The following is a 17,530-nucleotide window of genomic DNA, read 5'->3' as shown; positions in this document are numbered from 1 at the left end:
CAAAACAACCGTGGGGCGGTCGCTGTGTGTTTCACTGCACTTTGACGCGCACCAAGCGAGGCTCTGCGTCTGAGGGGCTCTGTGCGTTTAGGTTGGGGGCACTTTGGGGCCCTCACGCCACCAAACACCGCGTTTGGCTGAGCCCAAACGGGGCCTGAGGCGGCGGGGCCGGGCCCGGGCCCCCCCCGGGCTCCTGACGGGATTTGGGAGGGGGGGGGGGGGGAAGGGGCGGGGCCACCCGGGGGCGCCTCAGCCACCGTCCCGCGGGGCCCTCCCCGCCCCCGCGAGGTGCCCGCCGCGGCCGCCCGCTCTGCCTGAAAAACACTCGGACACCCTCCCCGCGCTCCCCTCCGCCTCCCCGCCCCTCTCCCACCCTCGTACCTCCATCCCACTCACCGTCCTCTCTTCTAACCTCCATCCTCCCCGCTTAGGCGACGAAGAACGCGGCGTTCCCCTCAGGCTCCGGCAGCGGACAGCCCGGCGGTTGCGAGGCAGCGCGAGGCGGGGTCCTTCTCCCCTCCCCCTCGCGCCCCTCCCCCCTATAAAAGCGGCGCCGCAGCCGGGCCCCGAGCGCCGCCGCCGCCAGATCCCGACAGCGCCCGCAGGACGCCGCCGCCTCGCGGTGAGGGCCCGAGGGGGCGGCCCTGAGGGGTCTGTGAGGGGCTGGGGGGGGCCCTGAGGGACCGTGAGGGGGTTGTGAGGGGTTGGGGGGAGACGGGGGGGCTCTGGGGGGGTCCGGGCCCTGTCACTGCGCGGCGCTGGGGCTGGGGGGGGTTAAGGGGCGAGGAGCGGGGCCGCGGGGCCTAGTTCAGCGCCTGGGCGCCCCTCGGAGCTCCACAGGCGGAGCTGGGCCCGGGTGGGTGCCCGGCGCTGCGGGCAGGGCCGCGTTGTGTAACCGGGGGGCTGCAGGGCGGGGGGAGCGGCCAAAGGGGCTCCATGGGACCCCCTCCCCCCATCCCCACTGCCCCCCTTCTCCCCGCTGCCCCCCGGGTGTTTTCAAGCTGCTGACTCAGAGCCGTGCGTTAACCCTTCTTTTATTTCTGTGGGTGTTTGTGCACGCAGATAGCTATTTATAAACCCGCACGTATGTGTTTGTGTGTGCATACGTATATTTATACACACACACACACACACACGTAGGCCTGTCTCTGCAACAATCATGGCTGCATCCCTCCGAAGCGCCAATCCCGGGGAGAAGCGGCCCTGTCAGGCAGGGTTACGTTGCTTTGTAAACATTAACTGCCTCCCTGCTCTGCCAAATGGAAATTAAAGCAAGGAGAGCTCCAGGCTGGTGCAAGCTGCTTAATAACGCGCCTTGGCTGGTCTCCATTGGACTGGGTTTGCTGCAGTACTGTCAGGCTGAGCTGTGAGGAGCTGTGGGAGGCGTTCGGGAAGGGCTGGTGGAAGTTTGCTCCAGGTGGGGCAGCTGGCTCGCCTTTGGTAACCAGGTACCACTGCAAGGAGCTAGCATGCAGGGGTGGTAAGCTTGGGGGGGGGAAGTACATCTGGAAAGGAATTTGGAGTTGTTTGGCGCTGGGGTTTTCCTCTGCAGTGCCTTGCAGGCTGTGTTTACACAGAACCAGGAGCAATGGTCTGCTCCTAGCAAATATCTCAAATGGTAGAGCCATTATGACGCGTGGTGCTGGTCTGAGAACTGATTATAAAGCTCTTCAGCCAGGCAGTTAGGTCTGTCGTGGCTGTTGGGTCAGTTGGTTTGAGTCCAGTGATACCCACACAGACCTCAAGTGTGGTTTTGGACAGAGGCAGTGACCTAGCGTCTTGCTAGGCACTGGTATGTTACTTCTGGCTTGGAGTTAAGCATCTGGAAAGATGTTTCCTTGTAAATTTTGATTGCGACTTACTAGGATATCTTTACTGCTTGTATTTTAGGTCTTATCTTGTTTGAAAAACTTTATTAAAACAAAGTTTGTTTGTTTTACCTGTGTTAAATACTTGCTTGTCTTACTGTTTCTTAATGTTAATAAAGTGCTGATGTAACTTCCTACTGTGTAAGAGCAGCGTTAAGTGCTGATCTTGTTCCTTGTAGTGCTAGAAATGAGCAGTGGTTGTTTGCATTTGAAGACAAGTAGTGTTCAAGAATTGTTGTTGTAAGCTTATTTCAAGAGAGAGATAGCTCTAGTGTTGTATCTTTTAAAAAAGCACTATCGACTAATCAATTTTATATTTATTTTGAGGTTTCAACTTTTAAAAAAAAAGTTTCCTCCCTTCTCTTAAATTGGTGGTAGGTTTCCTTTTATTGATCCTTCTTAAACATCAGGACTAATGAATTTAGGCCTCTTGATTCAAGCAGCAAATAACCTGGGCGTGCTGTAAGCAACACAGGGCTATCTGCTGCTGCTCAGAAGCAATGTAAATAATGAAGGTAACTTATGTATTTGAGTCAGCTAAGCTTGTAATGTCTGCTGGATATTGTGTGAAAATAACTTTCCCTCTCTTATAGATGCCTTCAATTAAACTGCAGAGTTCAGATGGAGAGATTTTTGAAGTTGATGTTGAAATTGCAAAGCAGTCTGTAACCATAAAGACTATGCTGGAAGGTAAGAGTGGAGCCTGGTGCTGAGGTAGCAGTGTGTGCAGGAATGCTTCCTGGGCAGGAATTGTGACAGAGACAAACTGGTACGGTGCTGAAGAAGGGTTCCCAGCCTGTAAACAGCTTGCTATCATAGGGCAGAACAGCTGGAGCAGTTGCTGTTGGAGCTTAAACTACATTTTGGGTGAATGTGCTCTCTCAAAGAGCTTGAAGTTCAGTCCACTTGTTACGAGCAATTCCAGGGAGGCTGATAAAATCCTAAGCCCCCCCTGTTTGCTTACAGCCTACTTCAGTTTCGGGAAAGTAAGCAAACGGAACTTATACTGTGTATTAAAAACAAACTGTTTTATCATGCAAACCATTCGTACTCCCTAGCTGTGTTTTCTGAAATGTGATGGGAGATGAGAAACTAATGCACTGAATAAAGATCTGAAGTGAAATCTATGTTGTGAGCTTATGCAGTGAAATTAGGTGGGGTAAATACTTGGTTCTGATCTCTTGCTGACATGAGTTTGAAACAAAAGAACTCATGGTGGGGGAGGGGAAATTGCCAGATGGCTGGGATACAGAGCAAGCTGTGTCTAATCTGTCTGGTGCAAATCCTCATTGTTTACTGTTTTTTTTCTAGCTTTTGGGTGTATTCACAAATCAACTTAGAAAAAATCTTTTTGTAGATGTAGTTAAAATGATGTCCTGGGGTATAAACCTTTGGCTGGTTGTGACACCTTGTACGTAAGAACAACAACAACAAGGTTGAAATGCTCCAACCATTGCACACTCTGCTTAATGAGCTGCTTTCGAACCTCCAAGCAACACGAGCAGGAAACACAGCAGTTGGTGGGAACATACTGGAGAACATCACTCCGTCCCATTTCCTCACGCGCAGGCTGTGTCACTGCCAGCGTTCGGTGGCACGCGTGTGGCTGGAAGTTAGGTGTGGGGAGTGTTGTCAGCTAGGCACTGCCAGCTGGACTGATCTGAGCAAGGAGCAGCCTCCTCGCACAGATAAAAGGCGCCTCGCAGTACGGGTGGTTAAGCATCAGCAGTTAATAAACAGTGCTTTGTATTTCTGGTGCTGTGAGTGAAGGGGGAGGAGCTGGGAGGAGGGGTTGCATCAGGCATCACGAGCCCACCAGCGAAGTGTTAATTTTCTGATAATGTGAAATCCCAGTTCTGGAGGGGCAGGGATGAGCTGAGCAGAGTTGGCCAGTGCTGGGGTACTGCTCGAATAACTGTCAGTCACTTCTTATACTGGTGTCTGCTACCATGTTCAAAGTATACGTTTGAAATTTCCAGTAATTGGTAACTTTATGCAGTACCCTTTAATGTCAATATTTTGGTTTCAGAACCTATGAAATTAGTTAATCTAAACAAAAAGTAGTACTACCTGATGTCCCCCTAATGACAGTGGTTGACTTGTCTAAATACAGAAGCAGACGCTGTTTTAATTGTGTGCAAATCTGATCAGGGATGGTGTCACAGCTGTTCTTAAAATTAAATTCCTCAATGTTGTAGAACTGGCTCATCTATGCTCGAGTGAAGGCCTGTGTTATTCAGCTACATAGCAGATACACAATGCTGATCTATGAGAGCCGGGGTGTCACTCAGCTATTGGATAATAAAAAAAATAAATAAAAATTGCCTATTCTGTGTAAAGAGTCCAAATTTTAATTGTCTTGTTTTGACTTTGACTCCCAAATCGCATCAAGGGCTGAAGTGACAAACCATCCAATTCTGTCATGCTCATGTTGACAGGCTTCTAAAATGGTGATTATCAGAAACTTTATGCTGTAAATGCATATTTGTTTTCTTTAATTGAAGGATTTGTGTTGCTGTCTTACCAGCCAAAGAAATCTGCATGCTCAGAATCAATGCAGGTGCTTCAGAGGCCAGCTAACTAGCATCTCAATAGCTGCGGTATTTACTGCTGCTGTGTGAGACAAAACATCGGCTGCACTTACCCCAGGAGGTCTAAGTGCTTTCTTAATGATAAATTGAATCGGGGATTTCAGTTGGAACGATTTGGTTGAACTTGTGGCTTCAGATCTTGAAAGTGGTAAAAATATTTAAATACTTTTCTTTGGGTTCTTGAACATACTCCATTCCCAGAGCACAAAACTATCAAGTTCTGCTCTAAACAAGTAACTGGCTGCTGAACTGACTGTTCGTGCTCAAAGCATATCGGCGTCTCATCTGAGGCAGCCTTACTAGTTACTAACCTCAGGTTGGTATAACCTGGTATGTTCAATGCAGCCAGTGCTCTGCAGAGCCTCACCAAAAATATCCAAGTTCCTGGCTTACCCAGTTATAGATCCTTTGCTACCAGGCCATTCAGCCTCAGTGTTGATAAAACAGGGGAGAATTGTTGAGGCAGCCCAGTTCGGGGAAAATCAATTCTTTTGTCTGCCGATTGCTTAGTCATCTTTCCTTTTTTAGATTTGGGAATGGATGATGAAGGTGATGATGACCCAGTCCCTCTTCCAAATGTTAATGCAGCTATTTTAAAAAAGGTAAGATGCTGAAAGTTGCAGTATAATATACCAGTAATGAAATACAGAATTAATGATGGAGTTAGATATGTACCATAAAAAACATTTATTATGTCTTAGCACGAGCTTAATCAATATGAGGTACATGAGCACAGGCAGCGGGGCTGTCTGAGAACAGCCTAGGGGGTGAGGCTGGCAGCTAACGGCAGAAGACCTGCAGGAGTCACCTTCTGGAAGGTTTCCTTCCTGTGGTATCGAGGTGGTGCCTGACATCTGTGCACGCTGGCATTTCAGGGCTTTAAAGCTCTGATTCGAACTGGGCTCTGTGAACTGAGGTGACTGTTCATGAGATCCAAATGTAAGGAAATTCATGAAAGGATGAAAGCACAGGCAGTGGTGGGAGTTAGTGACAGTAAGCGTGTTGTGCAGGTGCCGTGCTGTGTGGCACTGAAATGCTTCATAGCCACCGTACACTCCTGGTGTTAAATTTAATAATAGAGTGTGATTACTGTTGGGTCAAATGAGAAAAATGGAAAAAGCGTGTTGCTGTATCTGGAGATGCTTTTTACTCTGAGCCAAAGTAAATGGCTGGACTGTGGGGTTAGTACAGGGTTGGGAATTATTTCCCTGTGTAGGTACGTGTCATTCACTTCTAACTTGGGAATTACTTCGGGTTGGCAGAATGGAACAGGATTTTACAGTAGATACCTATTTTTTTTAATTGTCTGGATGCTGAGATAGCGTTTAATTTTATTTAAAATAAATAACACCTTGGTTTGCAAGGTTTTGTTTTCTAGGTGAACTCTACTGTTGTGAACTGTGGAGTCCTGTGGGTAGCTAATAGCTCTCTATACTCTTCCCCTTTATAGTATTCTGTTCAGTACAATTTTTTTTCCCCTGTTCTTCAAATAGTGCAAAAGCCTCAAAATGAGGCTTAGGTTTTGTCTGCACAGTTCTGTGTTAGCTCAGGGCTTACTGTTAATACCGGGAGCTGCCTTTTAGGATCCAAAGTATTTAATTTACTAGCTACTGTCTCAAGTGGTCTTCTTGAAGGCTGTTGAACTCTGGGATTGGGAATTGATTCTTCTAAGATGAATCATAGAACATGCTCCATTACCTTGTATTTTCTAATATTAATCTAGAGCAGAAGGTACAGTTCTTCTAAAATGAAGCTAAGTTAGAGTTGGGGTCTAGTGGAAGAATCACTTGGATAAAAAAAATTAATATCAAAACTATAATTAGGTGATTCAGTGGTGCACCCATCACAAAGATGATCCACCTCCTCCTGAGGATGATGAGAACAAAGAGAAAAGAACAGATGACATCCCTGTGTGGGATCAAGAATTCCTGAAAGTAGACCAAGGAACACTTTTTGAACTTATCCTGGTAAGTACGTTCCTGAAGCATCAAGACTGTTCCTGTGCAGTGCCCTCTGTTTGTTTACAAATACAGTCCTAATGCTTCTTGAGTAACTTCTTAATGGGGGGAAATGTGGGTTGTGCAAGTAGTTCTGGCAACTACTACTGGGTGAAATCAGTGAATGTTAGGATGTTAACCTCATGCTAGGGAGTGAGGTTTGTTTTAGCTTTTTTTTTTTATTTGTGAGGTTTGTCTAGCTTTATTTTTTAAAATTTGTACTTTCTGTGGTACTGTGACCCAGTTGTACTTGTCTTGGGTAGTTAACAGCAGGTAAACGCTGAAGATCTCAGATGTCTTCGGGATTCTGAAAGCCCTGTGTAGAAGAAGGGCATGGGTCTCTCATGGTAGAAATAGCTCCTGTTTGGCAAGGAAGTTTTAGGTACTGTTATTTCAAGGTTCTAGCTAGAAGCTTCTCAAAGTGGAGATGATGTGATTGTGGTTACAGCGTTTTACAGTACTGTAAGCAAAATGTTGGTAGTACATCTACGGAGGCAGAAAAATGATACCAAGGCTTTAAATTTGGAAACTCTTCTACAGGCTGCAAATTACTTGGACATCAAAGGCTTGCTTGATGTCACATGCAAGACAGTTGCAAACATGATCAAGGGGAAAACTCCAGAAGAAATTCGCAAGACATTCAATATTAAGAATGACTTCACTGAAGAGGAAGAAGCACAGGTACTTGATCTGGGTTTAATTATAATTTAGCTTTTTTCCTACTGAATCAAATGTGCAGTGTTTCATAATTTTGTGTGATGCAACTGACTGGTTATTAACAATAAATGTAAACTAATGCATTAACTGCTCCTAATTGGATTGCTACTGGTGAAAGACCTTCCAGTGTCTGCAGTGCTGGCAGCCCATTACTTGTAGAAGGTCAGAAAGTGTTGACTTCTTAGCTCAGATGTGTGCCTCGTGAGAAAGGAAGTAGGATTGCTTATGGGAGTCTTGGATTGTGGTTATGGAGCTGTAGTAACAGTGCTGGTGTGCTTTTGCATGCAGCTTGAAAGGTAAGATGCTTAGATTCCCAGCTCTAAGTCATTAATTCATCGCCTTCAGAACATCAACAACAAATGAAGTGCCAAATGGTTAAGCTGGGAAAGATCAGACCAAGATACCTTGTTTAAATACAAGGGCAGTGAATTGTATGCTTCAGTGTGTCTCCAGTACTGTGTCACGAAGCCAGCAGTTAAGGTTTAAGCCAGTCCATTTCTTTTACTTGGTGAAACAATTCAGTTCTGATCAAATCTGGGCACGAGAAGTTTCTTGATTTCTAGGGATAAACAGGTCAATTCAGAAGCCTTTGTAGTTAAATTGTGCACGTATAAGGGAAGCTGCTTCCAAGCGCACACCTTTCTGCAGTAAGTAATCCTGAATGCTTATGGGAATTGGCAGCTAACTTGAGAAACTTCCCTGCAGTGCACTAACGGCTAAAATCTTCTTTCAGGTACGTAAAGAGAACCAGTGGTGTGAAGAGAAGTGAAGTATTGTGCCTGACACTCGAACACTGTAAGGATTGTTCCAAATACTAGTTGCACTGCTCTGTTCATAATTGTTAATATTAGACAAATGCAGCAGCAAATGAAGTTGTGTTAGCAGGATATTGTTCCCTTTGCATGTGTAGTGTTTTTTTTGAGTATAAATTTAAATCTTCTGAGTTTTTACTAGTGTAATTGGATGTCTTTTTACTTTACTCTGCAACGAATAAAACTGATCTAAGTGTGGATTCTGTATGGGAAGTAGCACTTAAGGTTGTCATTTTCATTACTCTTTTTAACTGTTCCAAGTCCAGTTACAATCTTAAGCATTGACTTCACCATTGTAAATAAAACCACCTATGATTTCTTCCTCAAGAACAAAACACTTACGTACAGGGTATTGATAGCTTCAGAGAAGAAAAAACACCTAAAATGTGTCTTGGGGAACTACGTGAAGTTTAAAAAAAAAAAAAAAAAATGTTGCTGATTTCTTCCAAAAGCATTTTGGGAATATTAGTATTACTTAAAGCTATATAACTTTAAAGGTTGTTCTTCTGCATTTAAAAAAAAAAAAAGAAAAAAAGAAAAAAAGAAAAAAAAATCTGTCCACTTTCTTGTCCTGTTAGTCTTGCCTGATAGACTAGTGTAAGGTGTAATCTAGGGCTAAGCAAGCTCCTGAGAGTTAAATTGGAATACTTCAACCATGTCTTGAAGACCTGCCTCTAGCTGTTAGCAATTGGAGAGTGTGTTGCTTTATGCACAGGACAGGTGTGTTTTTATACTTCTTGCTAAAAGTGGAATCCAGGTTTGACCAAAAATGACTGACATTACCAAAGTTAATATTATTGACCTGTGCATGCCATTAGTGGCTGTTTTTAGGCAATTTTAAACAATCCTTGTGATGTAGCTCTTTAAAACATGGTTTCATGTGTCCACAGGAAATCCTTTTGCCTCTGTATGTGATATTTCAGCTTGTAGAGACTTAATTATTGCATACAAAGCTAATGCAGTATCAAGCTTGACTTCTTTGGACAAAGCCACTTGCAACTAGTTAAACAGTAACTGGTTTCCTGATTTTTATTATTATTTTTTTTTACAGTTCCCTTATAGGGAGTAGGGGATGGTTGTGTGGTAGATCTTTGAGGTGTGCTCTTAGCTTGTATTGCATTCCATTCTCTGTATAAACCTTAGCGTAGAATGAACCTTAATAAACATACTTAACTCACTTTAAATGTGTTTCACTTCTGAATTAATAAAGGGCTTTTAAACTTTTGTTTGCAAATGGTTCTAGTTATTTGAAACCAGACGATCCTAGTGTCGCTTACTACTGAATATACAAATACTAGTACTGAGGGAGCACCTAATTGAAATAAAATCTTTGTTTTAAATGACTGTAATGCAAGTCACTAGTCAGCCACAGTGGGCGACTCAAATTAAGTCTGAAGCTAAATCCAGATGGATTTTTTTGATGGCTTACCAGCTTTTTAGGTAATCTTGCTTTGATGTAGCCATTAATGAAAGCATTCATAACTTGGTCTAAAGCAGTGCTCAGATCCGTGCTTTGGATGCAGCTGCTGGTCACATGCTTATTCATAAGGCTGCTGGGCCTGCGTCTGTGCTGGTGATGGCATTGTCAGTGGGCATAAAATACTCCAGCGCTGCAGATTTGGATGGATGAAGCAGCTTTCCCAGCATCCTGTATTGCAAACAAAGCAACTCAAAGTGCTGCTAGAGAAAAGCTTCTGATAACGATTCTTGTAGCTGAATATTCAGCTGAACCTGCGTTCTTTCAGGAAACAAATCCATCTCTGTGTGAAGCACAGAGTGTCCTGGCATTACCCGGGTTCCATTCCTGGAGTGCTGTGCTAATACAGAAGCCTGGTACTGTAATTGTGCTCAAAGGCAGAGACCCGTGTGTGATTCCTGTAGGGGCTGGTCAGCGGGCTAGGATCTGTGTCGTGGCAGCTGCTGCCTGACGCCGTGCCTCTGCGCTGAAGGATGAGGAAGAGGCAGAGCTTGTCTTCCGTGTTACCCTGCTTCTACTTGGTTTGCACAAAACACACCTGTGGCAAGACTTGCTAATTATTAAGGCAGCTTGCCTAAGAAATAACCCCTCAGCTTCACCACGAAAGCATTTGACCGCAGTGGCCTTTGCTGAAGCTCCGGAGTGGTGCCAGTGGGCTGCTGATAGGAGGAGTGCGCACACAACTCCTGCAACTGTGGCAGTCGAGTAATATGCACAACAAAGGGCTGTTGTGCTCAGAGGTTTATATGGCTGTGACAAATTTTAATATTCTTAGTAGGCCAGGTTGTTAGGATTCCATGTGACTTATTTTCTCTGGAATTACCCTGTAGTGCTGTCTCAGACTCCATTCAAATTCTGTAGCTGCCAGACGGGTATGTCAGTGTGAGAAAACGCCTTTTTTAACCTGAATGTCCAACCTCTCGGCTGTCTCATCCATTTGAGCAATTAGAACTGGGCTGTAGAGAACCAGCCTCTATGAAGGTGCTGTTGGATAGTTTGGGGTCCACTGCAGCTGCTATGTGGGTTTTCCTGGACCTGATGCCTGCTGTTGTAAAAGACAGAGGCTGCGTAGTTTGGAATTTCTGAAAGAGAGACACTGACCAATTTCCCATTGCTAAGCTTTATTTTTCTGTTTAACTTGTATGGAGCTGCCTTAATTTATTTATTTTTTTCCCCACTCATGGCCTTTTCAGAGAGCTGCTCTTGGCAGAAGTGATTAAATGGGCTGTGGGGAGGAGGAGGAAGTCATCTGTAGTGATCGTTTTACATAAAATGTATATTTCCTTAGTCTTGGTTTACAATTTCAGTCTTACCTTTGTTGAAGACTATTGGCAATTATTCTAAAAAGTGTTTAAACATACAAATGCTGGAAAAAAAAAAAAAGCAAGAATCTTCTTCGGTTCCAAGGAATAACTATTTGACACCTTGATAGGTTTATAACTTCCAGTGGCCTATTCTGAATAGCCAGTCTGGCAATTACTTTATTTATAAAGCTATAAACATATTTTGAACATAAAAGCCAAAAAATACAAACTCAATGAAGTAAAAAAATTACAACAAATGATGGAGAATCATTGGACAAATGAAAGTACAGCTGCAAAACATTTATCCCTGCTACATACATACAGTGGTTTTACTTGGTTTAATGAAGTGGTATTTCCATGACTTCTACATTCAAACTGGTTTCAGGAATTCAAATGCGTATTTCAAGAAAAGTTGAAATTGCTGTAAAAGAACTAAAAAAAAATCTTGTTGCGATAAAAACTTAAGGGCAAAGTTTTCCTTCTATTACAAAAGAGCATTAACACAAAAGAGTAACACTTCATATAGCATTTCTAAAGACACTTTTTTGGTATTAATAAACGTAGCTCTGTTTTGGCATTAATTGTTAACCGTAGGGCACGTAGCACGAGTTGCTCACGCTTGCTGTTCTGTCTCAGAAAGGGGCAGTTTAAAGGTCTGTTTCTTGCATGTTTTGGGGGAGGAGGGGGATTAAATTTTCTCAGACCAGTATGAACTGATGCTGTTAGGTGCACCAGGTGGAAATGGTGCCTGTCCTGCAGTAGCTGAAGCCACGGGGTGAGGTCTGGCACGGAGCTGTGGGCACAGGGCCCCTTTTTGGGGCATCGGTCAGAAAAGGGGGGCAGGTGGAGGTGGAAGCGCTGCGCCTGCGCCCTGCGCGCACAGGGAAAGGTCCCACAGGAGGGGAGCAGCGCGGTGCACCAGGAGACTGCAGGAATCGGATGGAATAAACGTGGTGAGGGGAGGCTGCAATGCAGACGGGCCTTTCCCTGGTCAGCGTGCCCCGAACCAAGGCAGGCAGCCCGAACGCCGTGGAGGGCCCTGAGTAGCCTTGAAATAAGCAGGTGAAAGTCCTAACGAGTTCTGAAATGAGTGACGGCTGTTCTGGGCATGCCGGTGCTACGCGGCCCTTGGTCAAGATGCGCAGCTTAATACTGTGCAGGACTTTCCCCTAAATTTCCTCTGGTGTTATTTAAACACATCTGCTTTTTATTTTTGGTTTGTTTTATACCCCTCTTTGCTTTGCTGCTAAGTTACATTTTATCCCACCACCAAATAGCGATCAGGTATTAGGGTGTGCCAGCCTTACGCTAGGCCACTGATGGGCTGAGTGTGGCTGATTTGTCAGCTGTGGCTTTTACAGTAGTTGACGCTTCTACAGCACCTTACATCAGAGTCACCATGAAAAGTGGTCAGCTGAGACACAGCTTTTTTTTTTTTTTAGATTTTTTTTTTTATATATATATATGAGAAGAATCTATGTCGGGTCTGGGAATAGTCTGCTGAGTTCCTCTGTTCAGCACTGGACCATGCTGTTGTCTAAGCTTTCTAAAATAATTTAAAACCGAGCAGATTGTGTGGTGATCTAGTGCTATGTAATTAACCCTCCGAGTGCCGTAAGGACATGGCCAAGTACAGGTGGACGGCGCTTCAGGTAATTCACTTCTCTGAGGGTTAAAACGACTTTCAGGTTTGTGCACGTAGCTTTCATTCAGTGCTTCTGAAGTTACATTTACACAGGAGAGGAATTAAGCAATAGGTTTAGATCTAAACTAAAACTGGAATTAAAAAGTCTACACTACTATGAGCAAAAGTACCTAAATAAAGGGAATAAACCCAAAGATGCTCTACAGACTAATCTTTTTTTTTTTTAAAGTTTTTGATCTTTGATGCATTAACTTGCTTAAAAAGTTGTTTAGTCCAATGTAAAAAAATTAGGGTTTTTGTTTTTGTTTTAAGAAAAAAATATAAAAATATTTTTACATTATAAAGGTCATCTTAAATTTCTTGCAGTTCTACAATAATATTACTACATAATTTGCATTCAGTACTCTAAAACCTATTCTGTAAAGTAGAAAAAAATAGATCCCCCTCTCCCTCTGTCTGTTGTTATTTCTCTCTTCAGCAGTCTAGAATACATTTCTTTCAGGCAGATTCTGGTCTCTGTGACAGATATGCAAATGTGAAGTAAATCAATAACTTTTTGGGGATTTACATCAGTTTATGGTGGAGATCAGAATCTGTCCGCAGTGTTTTTGTTTGTCAAGCTCAACATATAAATAAAATACCAGAAACTGGTAAATGTTTTCAAGCTGGAGAGAAGACATTAACATTTGGCATCGTTATGGAGGTAGAGGGAAGATCTCTCAGAAAAAGCTAGAATAAGTTTTTTTTTTGTTTGTTTGTTTTTTAAAGTTCTACACCAAATCATCAAGAAATGGTTTTGATCTTGCAGAGGGTAAGTACGGATTGTAAGTAGAGAGCCGGGCAGCGTGCTGCTCTGCTCCCGGCCTGCCCCGGGGAAGGGGAGAGCCAAGAGGGGGGCAGAGCACACGCGGCCGCCTGTCCTCACCCCTGCTTGCCAAGGGAAAGGCTCTGGGACGGGGGCGTTACGGCTTTACACGTGCTGTGCCCCTCCCGTGAGCCGGTGCACAGCTGGTTGCAGAGTTTGAGGCTTTTTGAGGCTGCCCCCAGGCTGGTGGATGGGAATTTTGGCTGCCAGAGCTGCAGGGACCGAGTCACGACAGCAAGGGAGGCCGTGCACCAACACGGGCAGCGGTCAGACCTCCAAGCGGCCGAGCTCCTGCTGTGCCTGGTCAGCGCCCCGCTTTGCTCTGCTATTGGGATCGGCGCCTGCACAGAGACCTGTTACCTGTAAACAGTACCTTCCTGTCCTCGGACACGAAGCTTAAAAAACACACCTCATTTGTTTAAATATTTCATCTATCGGTCGGATCAGGGAGCTAGCATCGCTACATTTAGTCTTCAGACACGAGGGCTTTTACAAAATGCTCCTGTTCCAGCTTTTCCAGCCCCGTGGTACAACGGCTACGGGAGATCTGTGACCGACTACAGTTTCAAGCAGCTCAGAAGGCAGGAAATGGAAGCCAGTGTTAGATTTATAGCACCTACCACCTACTGCAGCAAGCTGGGGGTTCCTCTTTGCTTTCTGCCATACTTGGAGATAATGCAGGAAAAAAGAAAAAAAAAAAAAAGAAAAACCCCAAACAAACAAAAAAGCAGCACAGGGCAGGGACAAAAGGCTTGTTTACTCATCAGCACTTAGAAATTTTGGCAAGTATTTTTTTTTTAACCTTTTTTTTAAAGTCACTTTTCTATCTTTAACCACCACCCCCCCCCCAAAAAAAAAAATAAACAAAAAAAAGAGAGTTTTCCAGCATCCTTAAATCATTCCGTCGCCTAACTTTGCAAGTTTGACAGTGAACTTGGGGAGTTTTTGGACGGGCCTCCGGTGCTGTGGAGCGAGCAAGGTGCCCGGTGTCTCAGCCAAGGCGGGCGGGTGGGCGCGGGGCTACGTCCCCGCGGGGGCCACGCTGTGCGCCGGGGGCTCGGCGGGCGTGCGGGGCGAGCGGTGGGCGCTCGGTCTGGAGGAGCTGGCGGCCGGGCCGGCGTGGGCCGAGACGGGGAAGGGGTCGGGAGGCTCTCGGTGCGCGGAGGCAGCGGGGGCTGCGGGCTGGTCTGAAGGGAAAGCAGAGGGTACGCGTTGGAGTGCATCCAGGGGAGAGGGAGGGGAGTCTATAGCACTTCCATCGGAAGAAACTGGGCTGGCACAGCGTCCTTCTCCTTGTAAGTACCGAATGCACTTCTTTTTCCTCCTAAGAACAGTGAAGAGAGTTAGCCGTGAATAGCGGGCGAGCCTGTGGACATGCACCTAAGGGCGGGTGGGTGGCGGTGCGGGGCGAGGGGGCTCGCAGCCGGCCCTGCGGGCGTCCTGGGTGGCCAGGACCGAGTGGCCGTGGGCTTGTGGCCCTGCTGGGGTGGCCGTGGGCTTGTGGCCGTGACGGGGTGGCTGTGGGCGGGTGGCCATGGCCGGGAGCGGCTCCCCACAGCGCCCGCCAGGGGGCGATAAAATGGCGGCGGGGCCGGGCCCCGTCAGGGCAGAGCCCGGTGAGGGCCAAATGCCGGCCCCATGGGGGCCAAGGACCGGCCCACCCGTGCTGTGGGGACAAAGCTCTGGCCGTGGCAGGGATCCCCGCTGCGATGCGGCACAACCCGTGCCCTTCTTGTTTGCCCCGTGGGATGCAGCCCCAGCAGAGCCCCAGCGCTCGCTGCCAGGACCCCATCGGTTTTTGGCTTTCCTCCCAAGGCAACGCTGGTCAACCCAAACTCAAGGTTTTAGGAGTGTTTTTGCCTGTAGCACGTTTCCTACCACTCTCCTAGGCTTGCATGCAATGTATCATCTACTTAGCTCTATTTTTTTTTTTTTCTGCAGCAAAAGCCTCTGATCTCAGCCTATTCGTAACACCTCTGACCCTCCAAATACTTCACATTCACTCCTGCTTCTGACTCAGTGACATGGCCGAGCTGAAGGCACTCCACAGGCTCGTGAGGAAGGAGGAAAAAGGCCAGCGACCGGCTGGCGGAGGGCACGGTCTGAGGCTGGCTGAGGTCCCACCTGGGATGCCAGAGCAGCTCTGAGCCGTTCACAAGACTCATTTGTCTCTGGAGCATCCATCACCTTTCAATCTACTAACCAGGCCAAGGAAAAGCAGCCAGGACAGTGCCAACCTTCACACTTCAGCCCAAGGCTTTCCTGGGCAAGAAGTGTTCACCGTGATCTGTCTCCTCAGAAGCTGAGGCACAAGCACAAAGTGCAGTGCACACACACACTGCAGGGGGTTCGGCAGAGGTGTGTGAATGAGCAGCCAGGGGCAGATCTCCTCACAAAAAGGGTTTCACAGAGAAGTACCCAGCTGCTGACAATCACTCCCTGCTAGCCCCACATTCCTAGTAAGAAACTGCTGCTCCTCTGTTGGATGTGCTGTCCCCTGTTGGTCTGGGGGCTCAAAAATACAAGCCACACATTGTCCTCACTATAGCCAGACTTGGACATGGTTTCGCTGCATCCCAGGACAATTCTGCTGTTTGGGACCAAAAGCAGGAACATGTAGCCTGTGTTTACCTGAGCTCCAGTTGCCATCTCACACGGAGATGACCCGTTCCTGGCTATTCAGGTAGCACCTCGCACCATCTCACGCTGTCTGTACACGCTCTGTATGGAGTTAGTTTTCCTTCTCTTCTCCTGACAGAGCCCTCATGTCACCTACTCTGAGCAGCTCAGTAGTTTTAAACAATAGAGCTCTCGAGATGTCACCTTAACAGTAGCGAGGGAACAATTCCTCTGCTGGAGATGCTGTTAATGACTTTATAGCTAAAATAGCTAAAAAGAATGTCTTCCTCCTGCTCAGCTCCCTGCCTCGACTGTCTCATCTGAGGAAAACAGATCAAATGGAGAACTTGCTAATGCGGGCACACACCTTTCTTTGATCTTACTAATGAAAAACCAGACAGTGTTGGAATATGCATTAACTAGCCCAGTATTAAACATGACTTTGCACTGGATGTGAACAAGAGAAGTGGTATTACTGCTGTCAGTGTCATAGTTAGCTGTGGTGACCCAATTAATGTGATATGAAACACGACAGCCCTGCTGAATGGAATATTTAACACAGGTTATTCTGCACGGGCTGTAATTTCCCAGAGCAGACAAACCTCAGGACAAGCTGTGTTTCCCACAGACATTTCAGGAGTAGCTGCAGGACCGAGAGTTTCAACGACCTACTTGTGAGATGATACAGATCTATCCATTCCATCCACTGATTCAATTAGATATAAAATAACGGAGAAAAAGCAGATCTGATACTACAGATTGTTGATAATGAAGCATTTAGTGGGCTAGGGCTGGCATGGCTACCATACAGCTATCCCTGTCCTTTAGGAACTACAGCACTCTGGAGCATTTTGCCCTGGTGTAAGGGGGGCTGAGGGTGAAACCTCCAGAGCAGAACCACCCAGTTTTAACCAGTTAAACTCTCCTCCTGTGGAGTGGGAATCCTCTGGTGGGCATTGCTCTCCGCAGGCATCGGTGACCACAGCACGCAGGACAGAAGCCTTTGAGCTGGCAGCGGCACGTTAGTACGAAGAATTGCAGAAAAGATTTGACTAAATAGTGTTGGAGAGGCAAAAGTTTAAAAACAAAAAGCATGCTAAGGTCTACAAACACTTCAGCCGCCTGTGTTAATCGGAAGCAATGCAGAGGGTTAGCGCTGAAGCTGAGTTAAGAGAGTTCAAATGAAATCGGAGCGGAGCTGCCCCCGACCTGCTGTCCCTCAGCTCTCTGCCACATCCCGGCTGTCCCTCTGGACAGTGTTTCTTAATCAGTTAAATTAGGGGATTTAACTTAATCAGTTAAAGCAGGGGATGTTCTGAAGCTGCTCTGAAGCAGTAAGAAATTCCCAGGGGAATGCAGCGCTTGCTGCTGCCCGGGTGCAGGACGAGGTGGCAAGGTGTGTGCCCAGCCTCCTTGCTCACCCCCGTGGCGCAGGGACCTGCCCGACCCCACCAGCTGATGGTCTGGGACCTTGGACAGCCTGGGTGAGCCGTGACCAAGCACTGCTGGGGCTCTGCAGGGCTATGCCTCCAGTATTCAGAGTTGGATGGATTAAATGATTTCCCTCGCTTTACGCTGCAGTAAGCACGTTAAGCAATACTTCTCGCTGTGCTTTCAGCTTTTGCTTGTCTTCAG

General features: G+C 46.3%; 2 protein-coding genes across 6 annotated transcripts in view; one reads left to right on the top strand and one right to left on the bottom strand.

Annotated features, from left to right (window-relative positions):
• Positions 1–492: 492 nt before the first annotated feature.
• Positions 493–9,209, top strand: SKP1 (S-phase kinase associated protein 1). Its single transcript, XM_038186247.2, has 6 exons — positions 493–622; positions 2,462–2,558; positions 4,988–5,061; positions 6,283–6,426; positions 6,997–7,137; positions 7,907–9,209. Exons 2-6 carry the CDS (start codon positions 2,462–2,464, stop codon positions 7,940–7,942), a joined length of 492 nt encoding a protein of 163 aa, XP_038042175.1. The 5' UTR covers positions 493–622; the 3' UTR covers positions 7,943–9,209.
• Positions 9,210–10,891: 1,682 nt separating this feature from the next.
• The window catches only part of TCF7 (transcription factor 7), a 66,523-nt gene continuing 59,884 nt past the window's right edge, over positions 10,892–17,530 (bottom strand). For 2 of the 5 annotated variants that reach the window (XM_072023466.1, XM_072023467.1), the window contains one exon: positions 10,892–14,600. In XM_072023466.1, the coding sequence (XP_071879567.1) occupies positions 14,297–14,600 (304 nt within the window). In that variant the 3' untranslated portion in view covers positions 10,892–14,296. The remainder of the gene's footprint in view (positions 14,601–17,530) is intronic. The other 3 variants (XM_038186243.2, XM_038186246.2, XM_038186242.2) reach the window with 2 other exon arrangements.

This window comes from Anas platyrhynchos, chromosome 14 (assembly GCF_047663525.1).
Source record: "Anas platyrhynchos isolate ZD024472 breed Pekin duck chromosome 14, IASCAAS_PekinDuck_T2T, whole genome shotgun sequence".
Lineage (NCBI taxonomy): Eukaryota > Metazoa > Chordata > Aves > Anseriformes > Anatidae > Anas > Anas platyrhynchos.
The sequence above is the reverse complement of the archived record's forward strand: the minus strand, read 5'-3'. Positions and strand labels throughout refer to the sequence as shown.

Bases quoted from the DNA above. Each gene is read 5' to 3' on its own strand.
- SKP1 (XM_038186247.2), top strand. From the start codon at position 2,462: ATGCCTTCAATTAAACTGCAGAGTTCAGATGGAGAGATTTTTGAAGTT. The intron at 5,062-6,282 runs GTAAGATGCTGA...AACTATAATTAG, and splicing joins ATGCAGCTATTTTAAAAAAG to GTGATTCAGTGGTGCACCCA. The intron at 6,427-6,996 runs GTAAGTACGTTC...ACTCTTCTACAG, and splicing joins CACTTTTTGAACTTATCCTG to GCTGCAAATTACTTGGACAT.